The sequence below is a fragment of the Cebidichthys violaceus genome, unplaced genomic scaffold, assembly GCF_023349555.1.
Source record: "Cebidichthys violaceus isolate CVI_PGR_0920_01 unplaced genomic scaffold, fCebVio1.0.p SCAF_11, whole genome shotgun sequence".
Lineage (NCBI taxonomy): Eukaryota > Metazoa > Chordata > Actinopteri > Perciformes > Stichaeidae > Cebidichthys > Cebidichthys violaceus.
The window spans coordinates 5,595,985-5,615,251 of NW_027176274.1; the positions used below are offsets into that span (position 1 = coordinate 5,595,985).

At 42.7% G+C, this 19,267-nt stretch overlaps 1 protein-coding gene across 3 annotated transcripts in view; it reads left to right on the plus strand.

Annotated features, from left to right (window-relative positions):
• Positions 1-4,533: 4,533 nt before the first annotated feature.
• The window catches only part of LOC137866045 (neuropilin-2-like), a 95,146-nt gene continuing 80,412 nt past the window's right edge, over positions 4,534-19,267 (plus strand). For all 3 annotated transcript variants that reach the window (XM_068701692.1, XM_068701710.1, XM_068701701.1), the window contains exons 1-2: positions 4,534-5,594; positions 18,131-18,311. In XM_068701692.1, the coding sequence (XP_068557793.1) occupies positions 5,519-5,594; positions 18,131-18,311 (257 nt within the window). In that variant the 5' untranslated portion in view covers positions 4,534-5,518. The remainder of the gene's footprint in view (positions 5,595-18,130; positions 18,312-19,267) is intronic.

Sequence of the window (19,267 nt, forward strand, 5' to 3'; positions counted from 1 at the left end):
AACTGTCCGACACGGAGACGCATACACAAACATTTATTCACGGAAGTGAGGAGAGGTTGATGGATGCAGAGCCGCTCGTTCCTCTGAGATCCCCACATTCTCCGTGTGCCATTAACCTCGAAGATCGATGGAGGGAGCGGAGCGGAGCGGCGGGTGAAGTGGTGATCAGGAGGATCGGGAGAAATCTCGGCGAGCCGGTAACATTTTGGAGATTGCTTTGGATGCTTGCGTTGCTGAGCCTCATTGCAGGCTGAACTGATGAAGTTATGCGTGCACATGCTGTACATACACACACACTCACACACACGCACACACACACACACACACGCGCGCACACACACACGCGCACACACACACACACACACACACACACACACACACACACACACACACCTACACTTTGTTAACATCAAAACAAAATGTACAGCGGAGGGGGTTGTAATGTCACATTTCATATTCAGGTTGTCTGTCATTTAGATTTTTCCCCTCGCTGTCTGCTGAGCCATCGTTTCATATTACTTACGTTATAATTACAGGAATCCTGCTAAAAGCACATTTTGTGGTGAACAAGGTGAAAGAGACCAGTGACTTCCTGCAGAGACTCCTCCTGTTCTAAATGGTGCAGTTTCTTTTCCTCAAGATTTGATTTGAGGTTACTTTCAATATGAGTGCACCTTAAATTTGAAGTCAATGTTTTCAGTCACTGCAGTAGTTTTTAAGTGTTGTTTTGGAATTGGGTCAAATAGAAGCTTTTATTGGTTTGTGGTTTGCTTTACAGTGGCCAGGGCTGACCTTATTTTCAGGGGCTTTTAGAGGAGATTTGCTTTCAGGGACCCTTTACAAAAACACTGATATTGCTTTTTTTTTTTAGCAAGAAAGAAAAACAGCTTCATGCGTCTCAGGTCTCAAGGCAGTTGGTCTGCATTGCTAAACTACCAAAAGTGAAACCCAGTTGGTCCCTGGAGGGACAGAAAGGGGGGGAAAGGAGTGGAGAATGGCAACGTGTGGAGAGAAGAGAGGACAGGAAATTAAATTAAATGGACAAATAAATTGATAAAAGGAAGAAAATAGAAAATGTGGTATGAAATGAAGTATGAGTGAACAAGGAAGGAACACTTGGACTTCAACAGATGACTGAAAAGCAACAGGAATAGTGCTGAAAAATAACAAAACAAAACAAATTTGAAATTTGAAAAAAAAGAATGCATGAAATCATTCATCAAATCAACTGAACAGGAGAGAGGGATAGAGGATGCGGTTTGTTGGCAAGGTGTGGACAGGGCCAGTAGTGCTTGACGACAGGCCAGCGGACAAGTTCTCCCCCTGACGCAGAGCAAGGATCAGCTTACCCTCTACTGGTTTCACAGCTCTGTTGCAACACACACACACACACACACACACACACACACTCAAACATGTTTTCATATGAAAGCATTCGTGTTTTGCTTTTCTCCATTCAATGACTGAACGAAGTAGTGTCAGGTGAGGCTCAATCTCGGAACCCATCGGCTATCAGTCTGATTGAGCCTCTGGAGGCAACGAACAATATTTCTGTTGCTCCAGCGATCAAGACCTCCTCTCCTGTGTGAATTGTTTGCAGTCTGATTAGCAACTGTAGATGTAAGGCTGGGGTTTGAGTTGTAGCCAGTTTACAAGCTGATTTTAAGCTAATAAAGAGTTAGATCATTATCAGACGATAGGTTCCACGTCGTTTGCTCTCCAGCTGGACTGTTTGCCTGCATGCGACCAACCAGCTCAAACGTGACTGGTCAATACTTCTATACTATACAACATTACATTACGGTCATTTAGCAGACGCTTTTATCCAAAGCGACTTACAATTCGGTATCTATCTACACACCGTAGGCGCAGTAGCCGGGGATCGTACCGCCGACCCTTTGATTGAAAGGCGGCCCTGCTCTCCACTTAGCCACGGTCAACACATACTCCTACATACAATAAAACAACTCCTACAAACAGAAAGCAGAACTCTTCTCATACCAACATCTTGTCCCGTTGTCTACAGATTAGGAAATGGTTATTGCCAAGTCAAGATATTTGACAAGAGTGGCATCACATAAACATGCAAATTCACCATAACAGGCTATGATGTAAGATGTTCGTACGGTAGTTTTCAGGGGGTAGAAACACGATTGTGAGCACAAGCAGCTTTTCTGCCCAATCTCCCTAAAATGGAGTCTCAGTGATGTCGGTGGTGACTTCTGGGAAAACCCAGTCCACTGCTTGGCGAGCAGAAAAAGGTGTCATGGATTGGCATATCCTAGTTTTGCAACATACTGTTGCAAGTTCTACAGAAGAATGCGTGAAGGGAAGGGCCAGAAGGCTTGGGTGATGGTGGTGGGTTGGTGTGAATTCAGAATGATTCACAGAAGTTGTTGCGGACTCTCCCTGTGCAAAGTCTGCCTGCAGACTTGTGGATACTAAGATTTAAGATTGTTGGGGGTTTTTTTTGCATTCAGCGTGCTCTCTTCCTCTGTGAGACCAAACCTTAACCTTAAACTACAATCTTAAACTATTTTCATTATTTCAAAATGTAAGGATTTAACTGTGCCAACAGCAATTTGGTACAGTTGGTACACAAAATAAGACATTTCCAACAGCTCAAGTGGAACGTTACATTAATGTTAGCATGTTTTTGCTCTGCGCTCTCATCACTTGACATGTTCCAGTTGGCCTGAGCGGGTTTAGTTTCAGTGGAAAGACACAGGAAGAGTTGAGCAAGAGGGGTGAGAGAGACAGGTTACAGAGGTTGAATGACTAAAGGGACCCAAGGAATGAGTAGGGTGACTCTCTTGCACACACATACACACACACACACACACACACACACACACACACACACACACACACACACACACACACACACACACACACACACACACACACACTCACACTCTGACCTGTCATGTAAAAAGAACTTAATACCTTCAGACCTCCAGAGATGCGAGGAAACATCTGAGTGACAGTTTGAAGGTATGTATCTGCGCCTACGTGTGTGTCACGTGTCACTGAGTGAGACCAGTGATTCACCTGCTTACTGGTAATTGTTGGCCTTTTACAGTAAAAGTGAAACTGGTCAGGAAATGAGGATGTAGCCGATTGGTCAGCACTGCGATCAGTGACATGAGACCGCTTGTTCTCAGAAAAGCTTGTGTCAGAGAAGTTCAAGGGGCTATAAATAATTGTCACATGATGTAAAAAACAACAACAAAAAAGCATTGTGTGATCTTCTTGTCATGAAAGAAAAAGAGGTTTTAAAGGGGTTTTTCTTCCCACGAGATAACTCGGTGCACAACGTGATTTTTACTGAGCGGTCACTGGTAACTTCAGCTGTATCATTATGGCCTACATGTGTGTGCATCTGTGTGTGAATGTTTGCAGGGTGTGTCCTGGGAAGGCAAAGCGAGAGCCATGGTTTGGTTAGTTTTTCAGACCACAGGCTTCCCTACAGGCCCTAAAACTCACCTCCCACAGACATCATCCCGATACTGTATTACTGCATACTACAGAGAAGGACGGGGGGAATATAACATATTTTTAACAAAAAGTATTGAAGGGTACAGAAATTCAGTCAACTTATGCATTTTCCCCCATTAAATGACCCCCTGGCTATTTGCCCTTCAACCCCATGTCTGTGAGTGTGTGTCAGCGTTGTGTTGTGCTGTCTGTGTCTTTCTCCCCTTATTTAGATTCCATTCACCAGTGACCCATGTGCCCTTGCTAAACAGCTTTTTTTCTCTCTGTCCTACAGACAAGTGTGTTTGTGTTTGTGCACGCAAAGGTGTGTGTGCATTTTTGCAACCAAGTGCTCAGTCATTATTGCCCAATGGCTTCTCTTCCTGATGAGTAACTCTGAGTTTTTCACAAAAGAGAAAATTCTGTTGTTCATTTTCATAGTAAATCAAAGATTATTAGTAAAGTGATTTGGGTGATTGATAACTAAGTTACTCATTTGATTCCTTTCCATTTTGATTAGTTTATCAGTTTGCACTTGGTCTGTTTTTCTACTGTGCTGTAGACCAGCACCAGGTTCCATTTGAAGCTCAGCACTACTACAAAGCTCATAAAGCTGTGCGGAGCGTCTCTCCTTTCCCTGTTTTCTGCTTTTCTTCCTTCCACCTCCCTCTATTCTCACTTTAATATCAGAGTCAGAGAGAAAAGTAGAGGAATAAATAAGAGGCATGGAGAGAGTATCTAGAGGACAGGACAGTGGAGGGAAATGGGAGAAAAAGTGTGAGACATGCGCTACAATAATGATAATGAATTAGAGGGAGAGAGTGTGAGAGATATATGAAGGTAAGAGAGGGTGAGGCAAAGAAAGAGAGAGCGAGCGAGAGAGAGGTAGAGGAGTGGGAGGGAGATGAAACTGCTCTTTAATCAGTGAGGGGCCATATGGAGGCGGGCCGAGGTGCCTACTGTAATCCGATACAAGCTCGCGCGCATGGCGTGCACGCACGCCGAGACAGGGGACTGAGTGAGCAGTCTTGCTCGCTGCCACAAACCCGGCGGAGATTGGAGGGGAAGGAGCGCACTGCCGGAGCTGCCGGGCGAGGGAACGAGAGAGAGAGAGAGAGACATATACCGAACGTCAAGGAGGGAGAGAGAGAGAGAGAGAGAGAGAGAGAGAGCGAGAGAGAGGAGCGGGCATTGAAGAGCGTGTTTCAGCGAAGAACCGCACAGTTTGCAGGAGGAGAGCGGAGAGGCTGCACGTTTATTTTCTCCCGATCAGTTTTACGCACGCACGCCGGAGCTGCCTCCTCGAAGAGATCTTGTGTTATCTTTTACCCAAGAACGGACTGCTATCGAAACAGTTTATTAGGAGGATAATCGAGGGGAAAATATTTTTTACTTTCCTAATCACATGTGCGTTTACCAAGTAAATGCTCAATTGGGAGAGAGAATCAGAGCGAAAGATTTTCGGATATTCTATCGAGACGAAGAGGAAACACACTGAAACACACGTTACTTTTTTCAGTTTTTTTTGTCAAACCTAAAAGTCATCGGCAAATCCTTCTATTGGTTCCTGGTGGTTTCAACCAGTGATTTCTACTTTGTTTGTAATTCATGATTTTGTCTGTCAGCGAGGTTTTTATTCCCACGCGCGTTGTGACTGACAGGGGACACTGTGCTGCCGACTGTGCGCACGGCGATGGATTTTGAGGCTTTGAAGATGTGTTTACAGTAGATATTACGCCGGTATCAGCTCAATTTGCGCAAATAAGTTTTACATTATTTATTTTTTTTAAGAAGAAGCACACGTTGACAATTCAGTTCCAAACAGTAGTGTTTAACCAGGACGATATTCTTGGAGAGCCCGGTGAACGCAACCTGGCGTTTGTGGTGGATTTTGGGCACTACTTGTCTTGCGCTTCTAAGAAATAAAGAACTGTGCAAAGGGAGAGGAAAAGAGGACTCTGGACTGCAGCGTTGTCTCCGATATACAGACAAAAACCACAGAGGAGGAGAAGAGGTCCTTCTCCACATCCGAGAGGAAAAGATGGATTTATTCATATGGCTTTGTGGATGTTTACTGGCTGTTGTCTTGCCTTCAGCGGTCAGAGCAGAGGAAGGAGGTAAGTTTGACACTTTTGCTACCCGCTCAGATCACACTGTCACACGTAGGTGTTAAATGGAAGTTAACCCGCTTTTTTTTAGGAGAACTTTTTTTTCCCAATCCACATCACAAGCATGGAGCCTATGAAACACATTAGAGATGTTTCCCCGTCAAACCAGAATGCGTAATGAACGTACAAATTTACACAAAATCGTAACGCGTTTTTTTTTTTACTACGGGTGCAAGCTTAGCGTTCACTCCCGTCTAATTAATGCGTTGCTAATCATCGTACCGAGGGACAGTGAAGAGGGAGATGTCCCGTCTTATTCTAACTCTCCAGCATTGACCCATCTTGCTCGGTCGGTACCAGAGGTGAAGAGGTACAAGTAAACAACATATCATTTATAATCGCCGTAAACGAAATCAGTATTTTATTTTTTTTGTCCAACAAAACCCTTAATTAATTTCCTGACGTGCGCAATGGTTAACTGTGCCCGTTTCTAACGCGGACAACTTTCCAAAAACGACTTCGTATCCATCGTCCCACTCCACTGCTGGTTTCACTCCGTCATAAAAACAAGTTTATTAATAACTGAGGGATGCTGGGATGTTGTCTTGGCTTATGTCGTCTGGAAAAATATCTTAAACACGTTGTTGATGTTAACTTCAGTTTAATCAACGGCTGTTCACAGGAGAGCTGTTCAATGATGAAAAATCACAAGTGTTCTTATAATATTCATATCGGGACTAACGTCAGTGCCAGTGGTCTGTAGCTGCTCGGTAGAGTTAAGCGAGTCTTTATCGCGCTTGTTTTTATCTGTGATGTAGTCGTATTGCGTTCCTTGAAATATATTTCCCGCGAGGCAGACAGACAGGCTTCATGCAACAGATCAACCCTTTTTAATCTCATTGGCGGTTGTGCGAAGAAGTGGTGAATCTTCCCGGGCTCCTGTCACCGGCGGTCCAGGCGCGCGGAGGTCCGAGGCTGCGGAGGTCTGGCACTTCCCAAGTCGGTGTGCGCGATGGGGCTCGTAGCTGCATTCTGGCAAGGCAAAAGTCGTGCGCTCATTGCGCTGGTCTAATGCGTTTAACGTTGGTCTTTGAATGGGATTTGTGCTTATAAGAACACTCTTTACGCACAGGGCGAACACTAGAAAACTGCTTTATGCACTCATCTTCTCTGCTTTCAGTCGCTTTGGTTAAAAACAAACCTAACCGTGGCGACTCCTTGTCAGGGCAGCGATACTTACATTTGCTGTTAACCGACCACAGGTGTGCAGGGAACCAGGACTATTATAAACCAATCGACATTTAAGAAAAGACAGTATGTAAGATATGTTGTGGTGTTACTCTCCTTCCTTTCATGGATTTAGAAGCAAAACAATCTATTTAGTCTCTAATGCTTTCTCATAGCTGTTTATGCAACAACAACAAAAAAGAAAATAGATAACTTGGCTCCAATCATTTTTTTTAATCTCTCCTCAAGGCCCACTTCCTGCTTTGAGATACATTTGTGTGTGTGTACACAATTTACAAAAGAGGGGATTAAGATAGGGCAGCTGTGGAGAAGTTAGTTGCACTCTAGGTTTTATTGATTTAGGGCTTATTCAGGAGGCTAGCCGGGGCTTTTTGCAGATCTCATGACTTGGATTGAGTGGCCCGTCTGCCAAATGTTGTTTTTGAGAAAAACAGCGTACAGAGAGAACAGTGGAGGCATTCTTTACGTCACACTTCACCTCTCATGCGAGAAGATATGCGCCGTGCCACTGTTCACATGAGGTGATGTGGTATCTAAATGTTTATATCTTCACATATAATTGTTAACTGTAAACTCTGAAGTGTTTTCAAAGACTTTCTTATTCAGACAAATCACAACTTTGTATTGAATCAACGGCTTCAAATGGCCTTTGTGTTCATTTCCTGTCAAACTAGGAAGTATGAGTGAGGTTCTATTGAACAGCAAAAATCCAAAAGGAAGTTGTGGTGTTCAGTGTATACCACCAGTCATCATTGCTTTTTTTAACCATGACCAAAATATTTCCCTGTAACCAAGTAGTTCTGCTTTTAACCATGACTCTGACCAGTTTCCTAAAGATAACCATATAACGTTACCCGTATGAAACTCTTATATGTGCTGTTTTGAAAGTCACTGGCAAACTACCTATTTTGAGGATATTATCTCTGGGGACTCGATCAAGCTCCCTTTTGAGGTGTCTCCGCTGGCACCCAGTGAGCCACTGGAGCACACACACACACACACACACACACACACACGCACACACGCTCAGCAGTCGGCTGTGCAGGATGGAGCTGCCTTAACAGTAAACTTTTACAGATGCCTCTGCTCCACTGTCTCCGGAGATATGAGCAAGGAAAGAGTAGCGAGACTAAGAAGTGTGTGTGTGTATATATATATATATATATATATATATATATATATATATATATATATAGATAGAGAGAGAGAGAGAGAGAGAGAGAGAGAGAGAGGGAGGGAGTGGCAGTAGGGAGGGATGGAAGTAAAGGGGGAGGAAGTAGCAGAGACAGAAACAGGCAGAGGGAACGAAACGGAAGAATGATTTTTTAGCCTCGCTGTTTGATCCTGTTTCTTCATTCCGTTTGATCACAGCTGTGCCTGCAAGGGAGATAAACGGACATAATTGGCCACTCAAGACCAGCTGTCTGCCTCTATAGTGTCTCTGCTGAGATATGCTGGATGATGAAACAGGCTCACTGCGATGCACAGTGTGAGAAGCTAGCAGTGGGGTGACTTGCCCACAGGTACGCACTGAGGACTGGTTTATAAGACTGTTTTTAACAGTTACAATGTGAGTTGAGTCTGAAACAGAGGGGAAGAAATGACTTGTCCAGTTTTTTGGGGGGGAAAGTGAGCAGGAACCAGAACGGACAGCGGGCTGCTTTCTCTTGCTTTTAATAGTCAGGTCATTGAACTGCAAAATGTACTTTTGCTACTCAATAGGATGACGTACACCACCGTGTATCCTGACTGAGACCAGGTTTCCTAATGCATTAGTTATTTTCTTGCCTGGAGCTATCGCCCCACATCTAACACAACCAAACCGGTGCTGTGTTGCCTCGTGGGGCCGGCTTGTAATAATTAAATGTTACATTGGTGGAGGTCATAATGCTTTGTAAGCTTCAATTGGCCATCAATAAAACAAACCATCCATGTCATTTGTTCACACAGTGGGGTTGTACCCTATTTTAGCTCACTACACAGTGGATTGACTTGCTGCCTGTAAAACAGTCGTTCTGTGTAATTACTTTGTCTAAGAAAACATTAGTTATTAGCCTGAACTATAAGAGATATTGTTGTTTTTTTTTCATTCATTTGAACTTAACTTGTTCCTTTCACTGTAATTGTGTGTTTCCCTGGGTACTTTACTCAGTGCATATAAAGATTGGCAAGTGTACTTCAGAAAGGCTAGAAATACATCACTCCATTATGGCAAGTAAAAATGAGTGAGTGAATGAACAATATTAAGAGCAAAATGTATTTTGCAGCTGACTATAAAAAGAAGGGGCAATTCTGAAATCAGCTCATCTATACATGTTTGTGTCTGTATTTCCCATATGTTCCCATAATTTCCTCTGATTGTTTGCTCTAAATCACTGCCGTATTATCAGATTTGTTCAAGAATTCGCTGACACAGAAGGCCAGGAAACGCTTTACCAATATGGCTTGCGAACTTCCAACCCAGTAAAGCACGTTGAAACAATGGAGCAATAAAAAGAAAAAAAATGAAGTGTGAGCTGAGATGGAGAGTAGAAGAAAGAGAGAGAGAGAGAGAGAGAGAGAGAGAGAGAGAGAGAGAGAGAGAGAGGAGTCATGAGCATTTGGAAGAGTCAAAGAGAGAGGGAAAGGGAGAGAGCATGAGAGGGCATTAGTGAAATAAGAGGAAAGCAGCGGAGTGTGAAGAAGTAGTTGAGTGGAGCCACCTGCAGTAAACCAACCCAGATTTATTCCTCCTCCTCTCTGTCGAGCGGGGGGGGGGGGGGGGGGGTTCTGGCCAAGGTAAAGCATATTATTAATAAATACCTTGATTATAGTTTAGACAAGAGGCTATTTTCTAAATGACTGTATTGAGGATGGAATTACATTATAGTTGAACAGATTATATGTCATGTAGATGTATATCAGATTCCTCTTCAGCTTCCTCTCGCCTAATACTTTGGAACAAAGGCCATTTTATCAAAACCATGCAACAAAGCAGACGGTTTTGTTCACAAAGAGGCCATGAAATATATTCAATAATAGCAACCAGCTCAAATTATAACATCAGCAAACCGCGATGGTTCGATTTAAATCTTTTGTTTGTGACAACTGAGTATGCTAAGCTGTGGCAGGTGACGCGTTGCTGCAGACCTTCTTCAACACTCATTTCATTTGAAGGATCCTGCAGGTAGCAGGTGTTTCCAGGATTAAGGGTTATCCTTATTCATCTCGTGGTTCAGACTGCTGGGTTTGTCATTTCCTTTTTTAAGGAAACTTCCTCAAGAGAATACATTGAAATTAGCTATTCAACTTAAAAAAGAGAAGAATAAATTTGGGAATCAAAGGAGAAGACATTAGCCTTCCCATCATTAGAATAATGGTGGTTGAACAACAGAGGGGCCGGTCCACTGGCTACAACATGCTTTGCAGTAAGCGAATAAACATTAAGCAAATTAACCTTCGGCACAGTCTCTCTCTGTCTCTCTCTCGTCTGTAAAAGGGAAAGGACAATTAGTGGGTCCAGCAGGATGTTCTAATTACAGTTATCATGTCATTAGTAAACTGTTAGTATTCTAGTGTCTTCATTGGCCATTGGTAATGACTGGAGTAATTAGAGAGGAAGGGAGCTCAGTGTGTGAGCGAGCGTGTGTTCTTGTTTTTGTACACTTATGAAGAACAAATGTCCTCGGAGGGAAAGAGGGATCATGGGCATCCTTATAGGGACATTTGCCTATCCTCACTTCTTTTAAATCCGTCACCCACACAAATAAGAGTGTTTGTGCGTGTAAGCTAAGCCCTGTGTGTGTCCTCAGCAGTCCCTCCAGAGCAGTGCCGTGCCAGGCCACAGGTTGTTTCCCTCTTTCCCTCTCCCTTCACGCTGAATCATCCCGTTGTTTTCCTCTTTTCATGGCACTTCACCTCTCCTTTAATAGGACGCTCTGTCTCTTTCTCCACACCTCCCTCTGTCAGTGTTTTCCCTCGCTCGGATTAAGAAACCTCCCTCACCTTCTGTTCGCCCACTTTGCACGGTGGGAAAATCTTTTTTACGTTTTCATCCACGTTTTTTACTCTCGTCTATTCTCACTGACTCTTTCAATCTGTGTTTTCTCATCCTTTTTCCTTCCGCCTGGAAGAGAATAAAGCTCAGCTGTTTGAAATCCATTCACACGGTTTGTTAGATCAACTTCATTCATACACATCTTAAAAGGCTTATTTACCGCGTTAAGTAGGCTGCTTTTCCTTTTCCTTTTACGATCGTTTAAAGGAATATACAAGATTTAGGTTCCACTCATCAACTCAAATTCTACATACTTTACTCTTTAGTATATTAGGATGAAGATTCTATTGGTAAAGGCCAGAAGTTTTGCTTTTGTGTCTTTCACAGAGTAAACATTTTCAAACTAAAACTTGGAAGATGCAGCAATGTCTTTCTGAACAACACGTTTCAAGTTTCTGCCCGTAATCATGCCAAGTGACTATCAATATAAACTCCCCACGTAGGTTTACTTAGTTTTTAGGTTTTACTTCAGCAACAAAACAGCATGTTAGGGTTAGTAAAAGTGTGTTTCTTATGTAAAATAACAATGTTTGTTACATAACTGGCGTCGGTAATGAACAATGAAAAAAGTCAACATTGACTTACACAAGGGACATGAAACGATCTCCTGTGTGAAAGTCTGTGTTTGTTGTTTGATCCCTCAAAAAAAGAACAGTATGCAACCGGGCTTTAGTATTTTATGAGATAAGAGTCTGAAGAAGACTTTTGCCAGGAACCCACTGTACCAGTCCTTGTGTCTATTTAACTTTATAGGCTGAGCACACAGGCCATTTTACAGCAAGTTCACTAAAAACGGAGGCATGAACATACAGAGTCGTAAATTACATACCGCATAGCACTTGACCTCACATTGGAAGGAAGGATTAAAGGTAAACTTGAATAGGACCGTATAAACACGATGTCAACTGAAGTTAATAAGGAGCAGATAGGATGGTGACCTTCTGCTCTACAGGGCATCAAACACCGATAGTGATGCAGGGGGCCCTTTAAAGTTTAATATGAGAGAGACTGTCTTCCCAAGAAAAATAACAGAATCAGTCATTTCAGCAAGTGTCCCAAGACGACATATGTTTACGTTCCAGACACAAAGCCCACCAGCGACGGCAGCAAAGGGGGAGCGCTGTGCCGCTGCTCTAGAGGAACAAAGTCTGGGCAGGGAGGGGGTCAGGCCTTACACATGTCACATTGTCACGTCGTAAAACAGATTTATTTTTCAACAGAGATTTGTTATGGTTTCGGAAGGCACAGGCGGATGATGTAATTCTGCCAATAGGGGGATCAGAAAAAATGCTTCTGTGTGTGTCGTTCTAGAGGCAAGACCACGTATTGTGAGATTTAATTTGTAGGACGTGTTGGCTGGTGCGTAGTCTACACACATTTCAATTTATTCTGATTAACATTCATCACAGTAAACTTGTGGACATTGAAGCCATTGGTAGTTTAGTTGTCCACTTTGGCTGATCAGTAATCGAGTCATGGACATGACCGGACATGCCCCAAACCCATTCATCTAACCTGCAACTCTTCCTCTCTAGTCATACTTTAACATTACATCTACCTTTTCCCACTACACTGTTCTTTTTTTATCCTCTTTTCTCACTCTGTTCTCCTTCAGTTAGCTTTTCACTTTGTCATTGTTACTCTCTGTTATTGATCTTTGTTTGTATCCTTCTTTGTCCGCTGTCATATTCTCCCTCTCTACTCACTAAAGCCCCACAGATCCGGTATGTCTTTGCTCCTGAGTTGAGAAGCTTCTTCTCATATCAGTTCTTTTTCTGTATCAAACACTCATCCTTCCTTTTTTTTTTTTTTACGACTCCTTGTCTCTCTTCTCTCCACTTTCCCATCACTCTTTTTGTTTCTCAGACCCTTTGTAGTCCTCTGCCATCCCTCTCTCTGTTTTACACATCTCTTTTCTCGCTGTAGTTTTCCACTGTGGCTTAATGCAGGGCACCTGGAGTAAAGCACTACCCCACCTGTTTGTGTGTCTGTGTGTGTGTGTGTGAGTGTGTGTGGGAGAGAGTTGTATTTTCTGTCCAGTGAGCTTTTCTGAGCTGCTGACTTTCTCTTTTCGGATGATGAGAGACAGATGTTCTGGCATTGTGCTCACTGTCTTTCTTTCCTCCTGCTCAGCCTCCTTCTTCCTTTCTTTCTCTCTCACTCTCTCTCTCTCTCTCTCTCTCTCTCTCTCTCTCTCTGTCTGTCCATTCCTGAGGTTTCCCAGGTTTCAATGACTAAAAGCTCCTTGGTTCTGATCCAAAGAAGACATGTCAGCCTGTTACTTTCAGTGTTTCTCACATCCCCAAAGACACAGCTACAAATGTGTCCATTTCTACCGTTTAAGGTAACAATGCCTGAAGCGTTTTGTGAGTGCTTCAGGCTGGAACTGAATCCATCCTACTGAAAATGCTTTGTGAACAGTAGGAAATGCATAGAAATCAATGAGGACAATTAGCATTTTCCCCTCCCCCAGGCTTTGCTGCAGATGGAGTATATTGACTGATAAATTCAGGGACCTGTTTGCATCAAGGTCACAATAATGAGAACGTGAGGCTCGCTGTGCTGTCTTGAGTATCGGGGCCCGTGTTGGTGGATAATAAGTTGATCTGCCAAATAACAGCCTCGTTTCCAACAAGCTCTCTGGTCAGCTGGGTGAGACACGCTTTCTCACTTTCGTCCTCAAACACTTACTAAACCACTAATGCTTTCATTATGCGCTCTGGCCGATGGAAATGAATGCGGCATGGTCCAACTGCAGAGTTCTCACAGACTACCAAATCGATTGCGAAACACTGAAAAGTGTCTCTTTCGAGACAGATCAGACTCCCTAATCGGAGGGAAAATGAATCTGCGATAGAGAGCGAAAAAAAAAAACAAGGTCAGGCAATTTGCATTTGGGGACAACAAACAAGGATCTAGTTAAATTTCTCAAAGCAGTTCCAAGTGGAAGCTTGTGCGTGTTTTTCTCCTTGTTTGGGACTGTGTGTGATAGTTTGTGTGCCTTCCTGTGTGCATGTTGCTGTGCATGCAAGTTTTTATTACATTTCTGTATGGCTGCATCTCTGTTAAGGTATGCGCATGTGGGGAAAAGTTGCTGAATAGGTGTTATCAGGATGCAATACTAAACGTGGTGGAGAGACATAAATAATGCAGTGACCTGTCTTATATCCCTGCTTGACTGCTTAGCACCGTTTACTGCTCTATTCCGTGAGTGTGTGTGTGTGTGTGTGTGTGTGTGTGTGTGTGCGTGAGAGAGTGAGTGTGGTCTGAAGATCATCATGTGAAGTCTGAGGTCAAGAGGAGGGACGTGTTTGTGTTTTCTGAGAGGGGCGGACAAACTGAGACAGAGGAAATGTTCTGTTCCGGCAGTTTGTACGTACAGGTGACGTAGTGTAACGAGTGACAAACTCTGAGTGAAACCGGAAGTCAATGTTGATTTAACTGTCACGTAACTTCCGTACATAAGTAACGCTACTTCTGTTGTTATTTTAACCCAAGCTTTTACTTAACCTAACCAAGTAGTTTTGTTGCCTAACCTCCCCATATATATGTGTGTGTGTGTGTGTGTGTGTGTGTGTGTGTGTGTGTGTGTGTGTGTATGAACCAAATAAACAAAGTATCAGATTCACTTGAAATGTGTTTAGTGGCGCCTCGTGCAGGAGGATGTGATGTCATCCACGCACTCGTCACCTCAGTGCGTCTCATTTCCTGCCCTGTTTGGATGTGATAGACGTTGAATGACTTTGTGTGTGTCTGGAGATTGATAGACCCTCAAAGCAGAGCAGACACAATACTTCACGCACACACAGAGTGTCTGCCGCTCTATCACACCAGCCTTATTCATCAGACACTTGGAGGTGCTGTCTTTATCGGCTGCACGCCAGAGGTGAACGTAGGAGGCAGAAAGTAGTTTGAAAGCTGAAGCAAAGTAAAGAGTAAGAAAAATAAATGAACCTCCGCTGTCTCTTTCCACTGAGTTTCATCTACTGAATCTAATGAAAACACATTTGCACTCTTCTTATTTTCAGACCTATCCCAACTAACTAACAACAACTAAGTATGCATTATGAGGGAATGATGAGTTCCCAAGCAGTTGGTTATAACCAGTGACATTTCTTTAACAACCCAAGATGTTTACCCCTCGCATATGCCAGATTTTAGTCAGCTACGCCTTGTGCTAAAAGTGGTGTTTGGCTGCTGCTGCTGTGAGATTCCAGAGTGGTTAAACACTAATCCAGGTGGTGCTGAGATAAAATGCGTCTGGCCGGGTTACATAGGCCACGTAACTCTACTCCTGTATTACCGTATGTCACCAGGGAGATTGGAAACAGATAGGAGGAGATAGACATGATTAGTTGGCTCACAGCATGACGGAGGAGGGAGAGACGGACAGAGGCAGAGCGATACAGAGGGGCGATCATGAATTGCTTGCAGGCAGCGTGAGGTAGACACCAGATATAGATGCCATAGTGTCAATCACTTTGTTTACTGGGTATTGACCTCCGCTCTAATCCTCCCTTCCTGACTCTTGAGTGTGTGGGCGTCAGTCAGTTTGCATGTATGCAGACATGATAAATAAAGAAGAGATTTTAGATGCGTGTTTTAATTTAGAATGTGGTGTCCGATAAAGTGTTTATGCAGCGTGTGTTAATGTTTGCATGTGTGACTCCTCTCAGAGTAGGTTTACAGAAGCAAGTCTATTTATAGTGTTAAAATATGTAGTGTTCTGCTGAGTAGTTTGACTTGGCTATGTCCCCCCACTCAGCACAGGGGCAATAAATAAAACGTCACGGCGGGCTAGGCGGTGGTACAGACCAAGACGTTACACAGTGTTTCTTTCTCTCAATGTTATTATGAGGAAGGTTTCCTGAGGGACATTTAGTCCTGATTGAAACCATAATGTAGACCGTCAGGAGCTTGTTTGTGTGTTCGTTTTTTTCCAAATCATCAACAGGAAATGATCTAAGGGGTTGCTCACCGGACAAATTCTTCCCAGCAAGCGGCCGACATTCACAGCTGTTTTTATTAGTATAACCTGGTCCACCATTTGCCCAAAATATTTGTTGGAAATGTGTCTGCTATGTTTTCTATTGACTTTTAACACTATCAGTGGCTGCAACCTCCGGTCATGCGGTTAAATTATGTGCGTCATTCCTCGAAACTTGCACCGTCTTTGGTGAAAGTGCTTTTAAAGATTGTGCGCCCTCATCTTGGTTTGAAACTCGATTATTTTATAAACACTGAAGTTTAAAAACAGGATTATGGACTATTTGACCACTGATGTCATTTGCTGTTTGTTTTAATTCTGTTTGTGCCGCCGTCTTGGCCAGGAAACCCTCAAGAAAGATATTTTTAATCTCAATTGGAATATCCCGGTAAAATCAAGGTTGAATAAAAACAAAACAAAATTTACAGTTTGCAGTTTTACAAATGAAGTAGCTCTTTCAAAGTAATGGTTTCCTTCACAAAGGAAATACCACAAAACATTTGTTTTTATTTTTCTCTCTTTACCAAAACTACACTTGAGATATGTCTAAAATAAGTATTTGTCCCTAAGTACCGAAAGTCATTATATTATTACTTATATTAAATACTTATATTTGATTGGTGCAGTGTTATTTGAGGATACAAACAACCTTGTTTCTTGAGGTCCTCCTGGCAGATGGTGGCTACTTAACAAAAATGCTACTCAGTGTATACACCATGATGATTTAACTTGAGTTTTGCAGATGCTAAACAATGAAGAAGTTCAGCTCATGTTCAAAGTCTGCACAGTCAATCAAACAGGGCAGCCAGCGTGGTGTACAATAGATGCCATAGATGTAATACAGTAGAGTTGTGTGTGTGTTGTGCCGTCGGGTGTCACTGATATATATGAGTTACCCCGTCTATGTCAGGGTACATCTGCAGCAGTGAATGAGTGGCATTGTTTGTGACGCGACACAGACTTATGGCTGCTGACATGTGGATCCGCTCTGTGACAGTAGCTGTGGCATCTGGAGGACCCGCTCACTGTGTGTGTGTGTGTGTGTGTGTGTGTGTGTGTGTGTGTGTGTGTGTGTCAGTGTGTCAGTGTGTCAGTGTCCGTGGGTCAGAATGGACTCTTTGTATGTTGTGATGCTGAGTTGAACTTTCAGAACTACATCCACATAGACAACACTCTTCTTTGTTTCTCATATCCTGTCTCTGCAAACACAACTCTTATCTGCATTTTATCAGTGTTGAACATTTTCCCAAGTGTGAAATCCTGCTTAATGAACAAAAATGTGAGAAAAAAAAAACCAATAATTTGAAAGAGTTTGTGGAGAATGTTGGCGTGCTTCTGGTCAGTTGTGATAAGCAAAAGCATTGACCCTGATGGCATTTCTGTGAGGGAAGTTATTATTGTTGCATATTGTTATTGGAGGTTTATCTGATCAGTCTTTCTATGTTGTCTCTTTTTGCAATTAAATATGCTTTGTCTTTCGATAGTAATGTATTTCTTCCCCCCCTAATAGTTCAGTCAAAAGTCTGCCCTCTATTCTCCCATCTGTTTGTCGTAGCTGATTAAATCACTTTGGGAAAAACAAATCAATGACCTTTGTCTGATGTGTAAACTTGTGTATTAACCAATGGAAACAGATTAAGCATTCTCAATGATTTTATCAAAGCTTTAGCTACTTTCAGTGTACAGGCAGATTTCCATATTACACAAAATGATATAGTGCACAGCTTCTAGACCTTCTGTAACTTAAAGCCCACTTCTGATTGTTAAACATTTTCCATGGACCATCTTCTTAATGAGTGAGAAACAAATACATAACATGACATAAAAATGAACTGGGCTGTAAATATGTGTTAGGCCACTGTCACCTGAATCCAAGTTGTATGTATTCACCGTAACATTTCTTCACCTCTTGCTTTGGAGCTTTTACTGGCGCAGGTTGTCTCCAACATCCCTTTTTAGATAAAACATCCGTATTGTGTCACGGCATCCAAAAGATCGTTAGCTAGCTAGCAGTGGGAAAACCTTGTCTCTACCGATGATGTGTCGTGATGGGTGTGGTGGTATTCAAACGTAACTCGTTATTAAAACTATGAATTTGTCTTATTCTTGTGTACATTTAGGCTTAAGGTTAACAAGCTTTATAAATGACCGAAAAGGCCCTCTGGAATAGCTGATCGATTGGCTGCAGAAAATAATCATGTTTCTGCATTAACTTGAATTTTGTGTGAGACAGTGATGGTGATTTTGCTTTCTCTGTCTCTCTCCCCCTTCCAGCGTCTGAGCCATGCGGTGGCTATCTAGATGCCAGCGATGCCGGCTACATCACCACCCCCGGCTACCCGCTGGAGTACCCACCTCACCAGAACTGTCGCTGGGTCATCACAGCACCTGAGCCCTCACAACGCATCGTCCTCAACTTCAACCCACACTTTGAGATAGAGAAACTGGACTGCAGGTAAAGACTGGATGGATGGATGGATGTGTGGGTGGGTAGATTCTAAAGGTATAGGATGGGCAGCAAACTAAGCTAACTAAAAAAAGTAAAAAAAGAGAGGTTGTGTTACAACTCTGGGAATTTGTACTAACAACTTCTCTTGCTGTCTCTTTGGAGCTTCTGCCTCCACCAGCCTGTCTCTGTGTGAGAGTTGGTGGTATATTTGGTGTTGGTGTATTCGGTGAACTTCAGCCCACTCTCCTCCTGTTTCTCTGGCTTTAGCTATCCCATAATAATCACTCTGGGACCTCCCTCGCCCCCTGTCTCTAATTATCAAACTCTAATCACAACACATTTACTGTTCCAGGATGGTTTTCACACTTTGGAAGAATTAACACAGATTAGAGGATTTGGTGTCCATCATTGTTTTGAGCTGTTTGGCTTTGGTTTCATGGTAAAGATGAAAGGAAGGCCGTCAGTTCTGCAGCACGAAATGAAAATACAGCACACAGACATCAAGAAAAACAGGCATGCTGGGAAGTCATGACAAATGCAGGCAGACTGGCTTAGAAGTGAATCCTATTTAAGCTTACTGAAAGAGTGATCATAGTAAAAATCTTTTTTTTTTTTTTATAGCTTACAAGATACTTTAAAGAGGAATATGAAAGAGAATTCAAACATTAAAAACTGTCTCACTGGGCTGTTTGAGGCAACATGTGCAATGGTTTCTGATCCAGCACAAGCACTGTTTAAAAAAATGTAAGTTAACACATTATGAAAGTGTAAAAAAATCAAAAATGTGATCCATTTTCTAGAGATGGCCACGGCTGCAGCTTCTAAATTGGCAATTATACCAAAAGTACAACAATATGAAGTCCAACATTTATATAGTAAAACCAATGAGATAAGTTCATCAACAACTGGAGTGCAGAAGGACATTTTTAATTTTCAAAGAAATGTGGAAAGATGCTGAGACG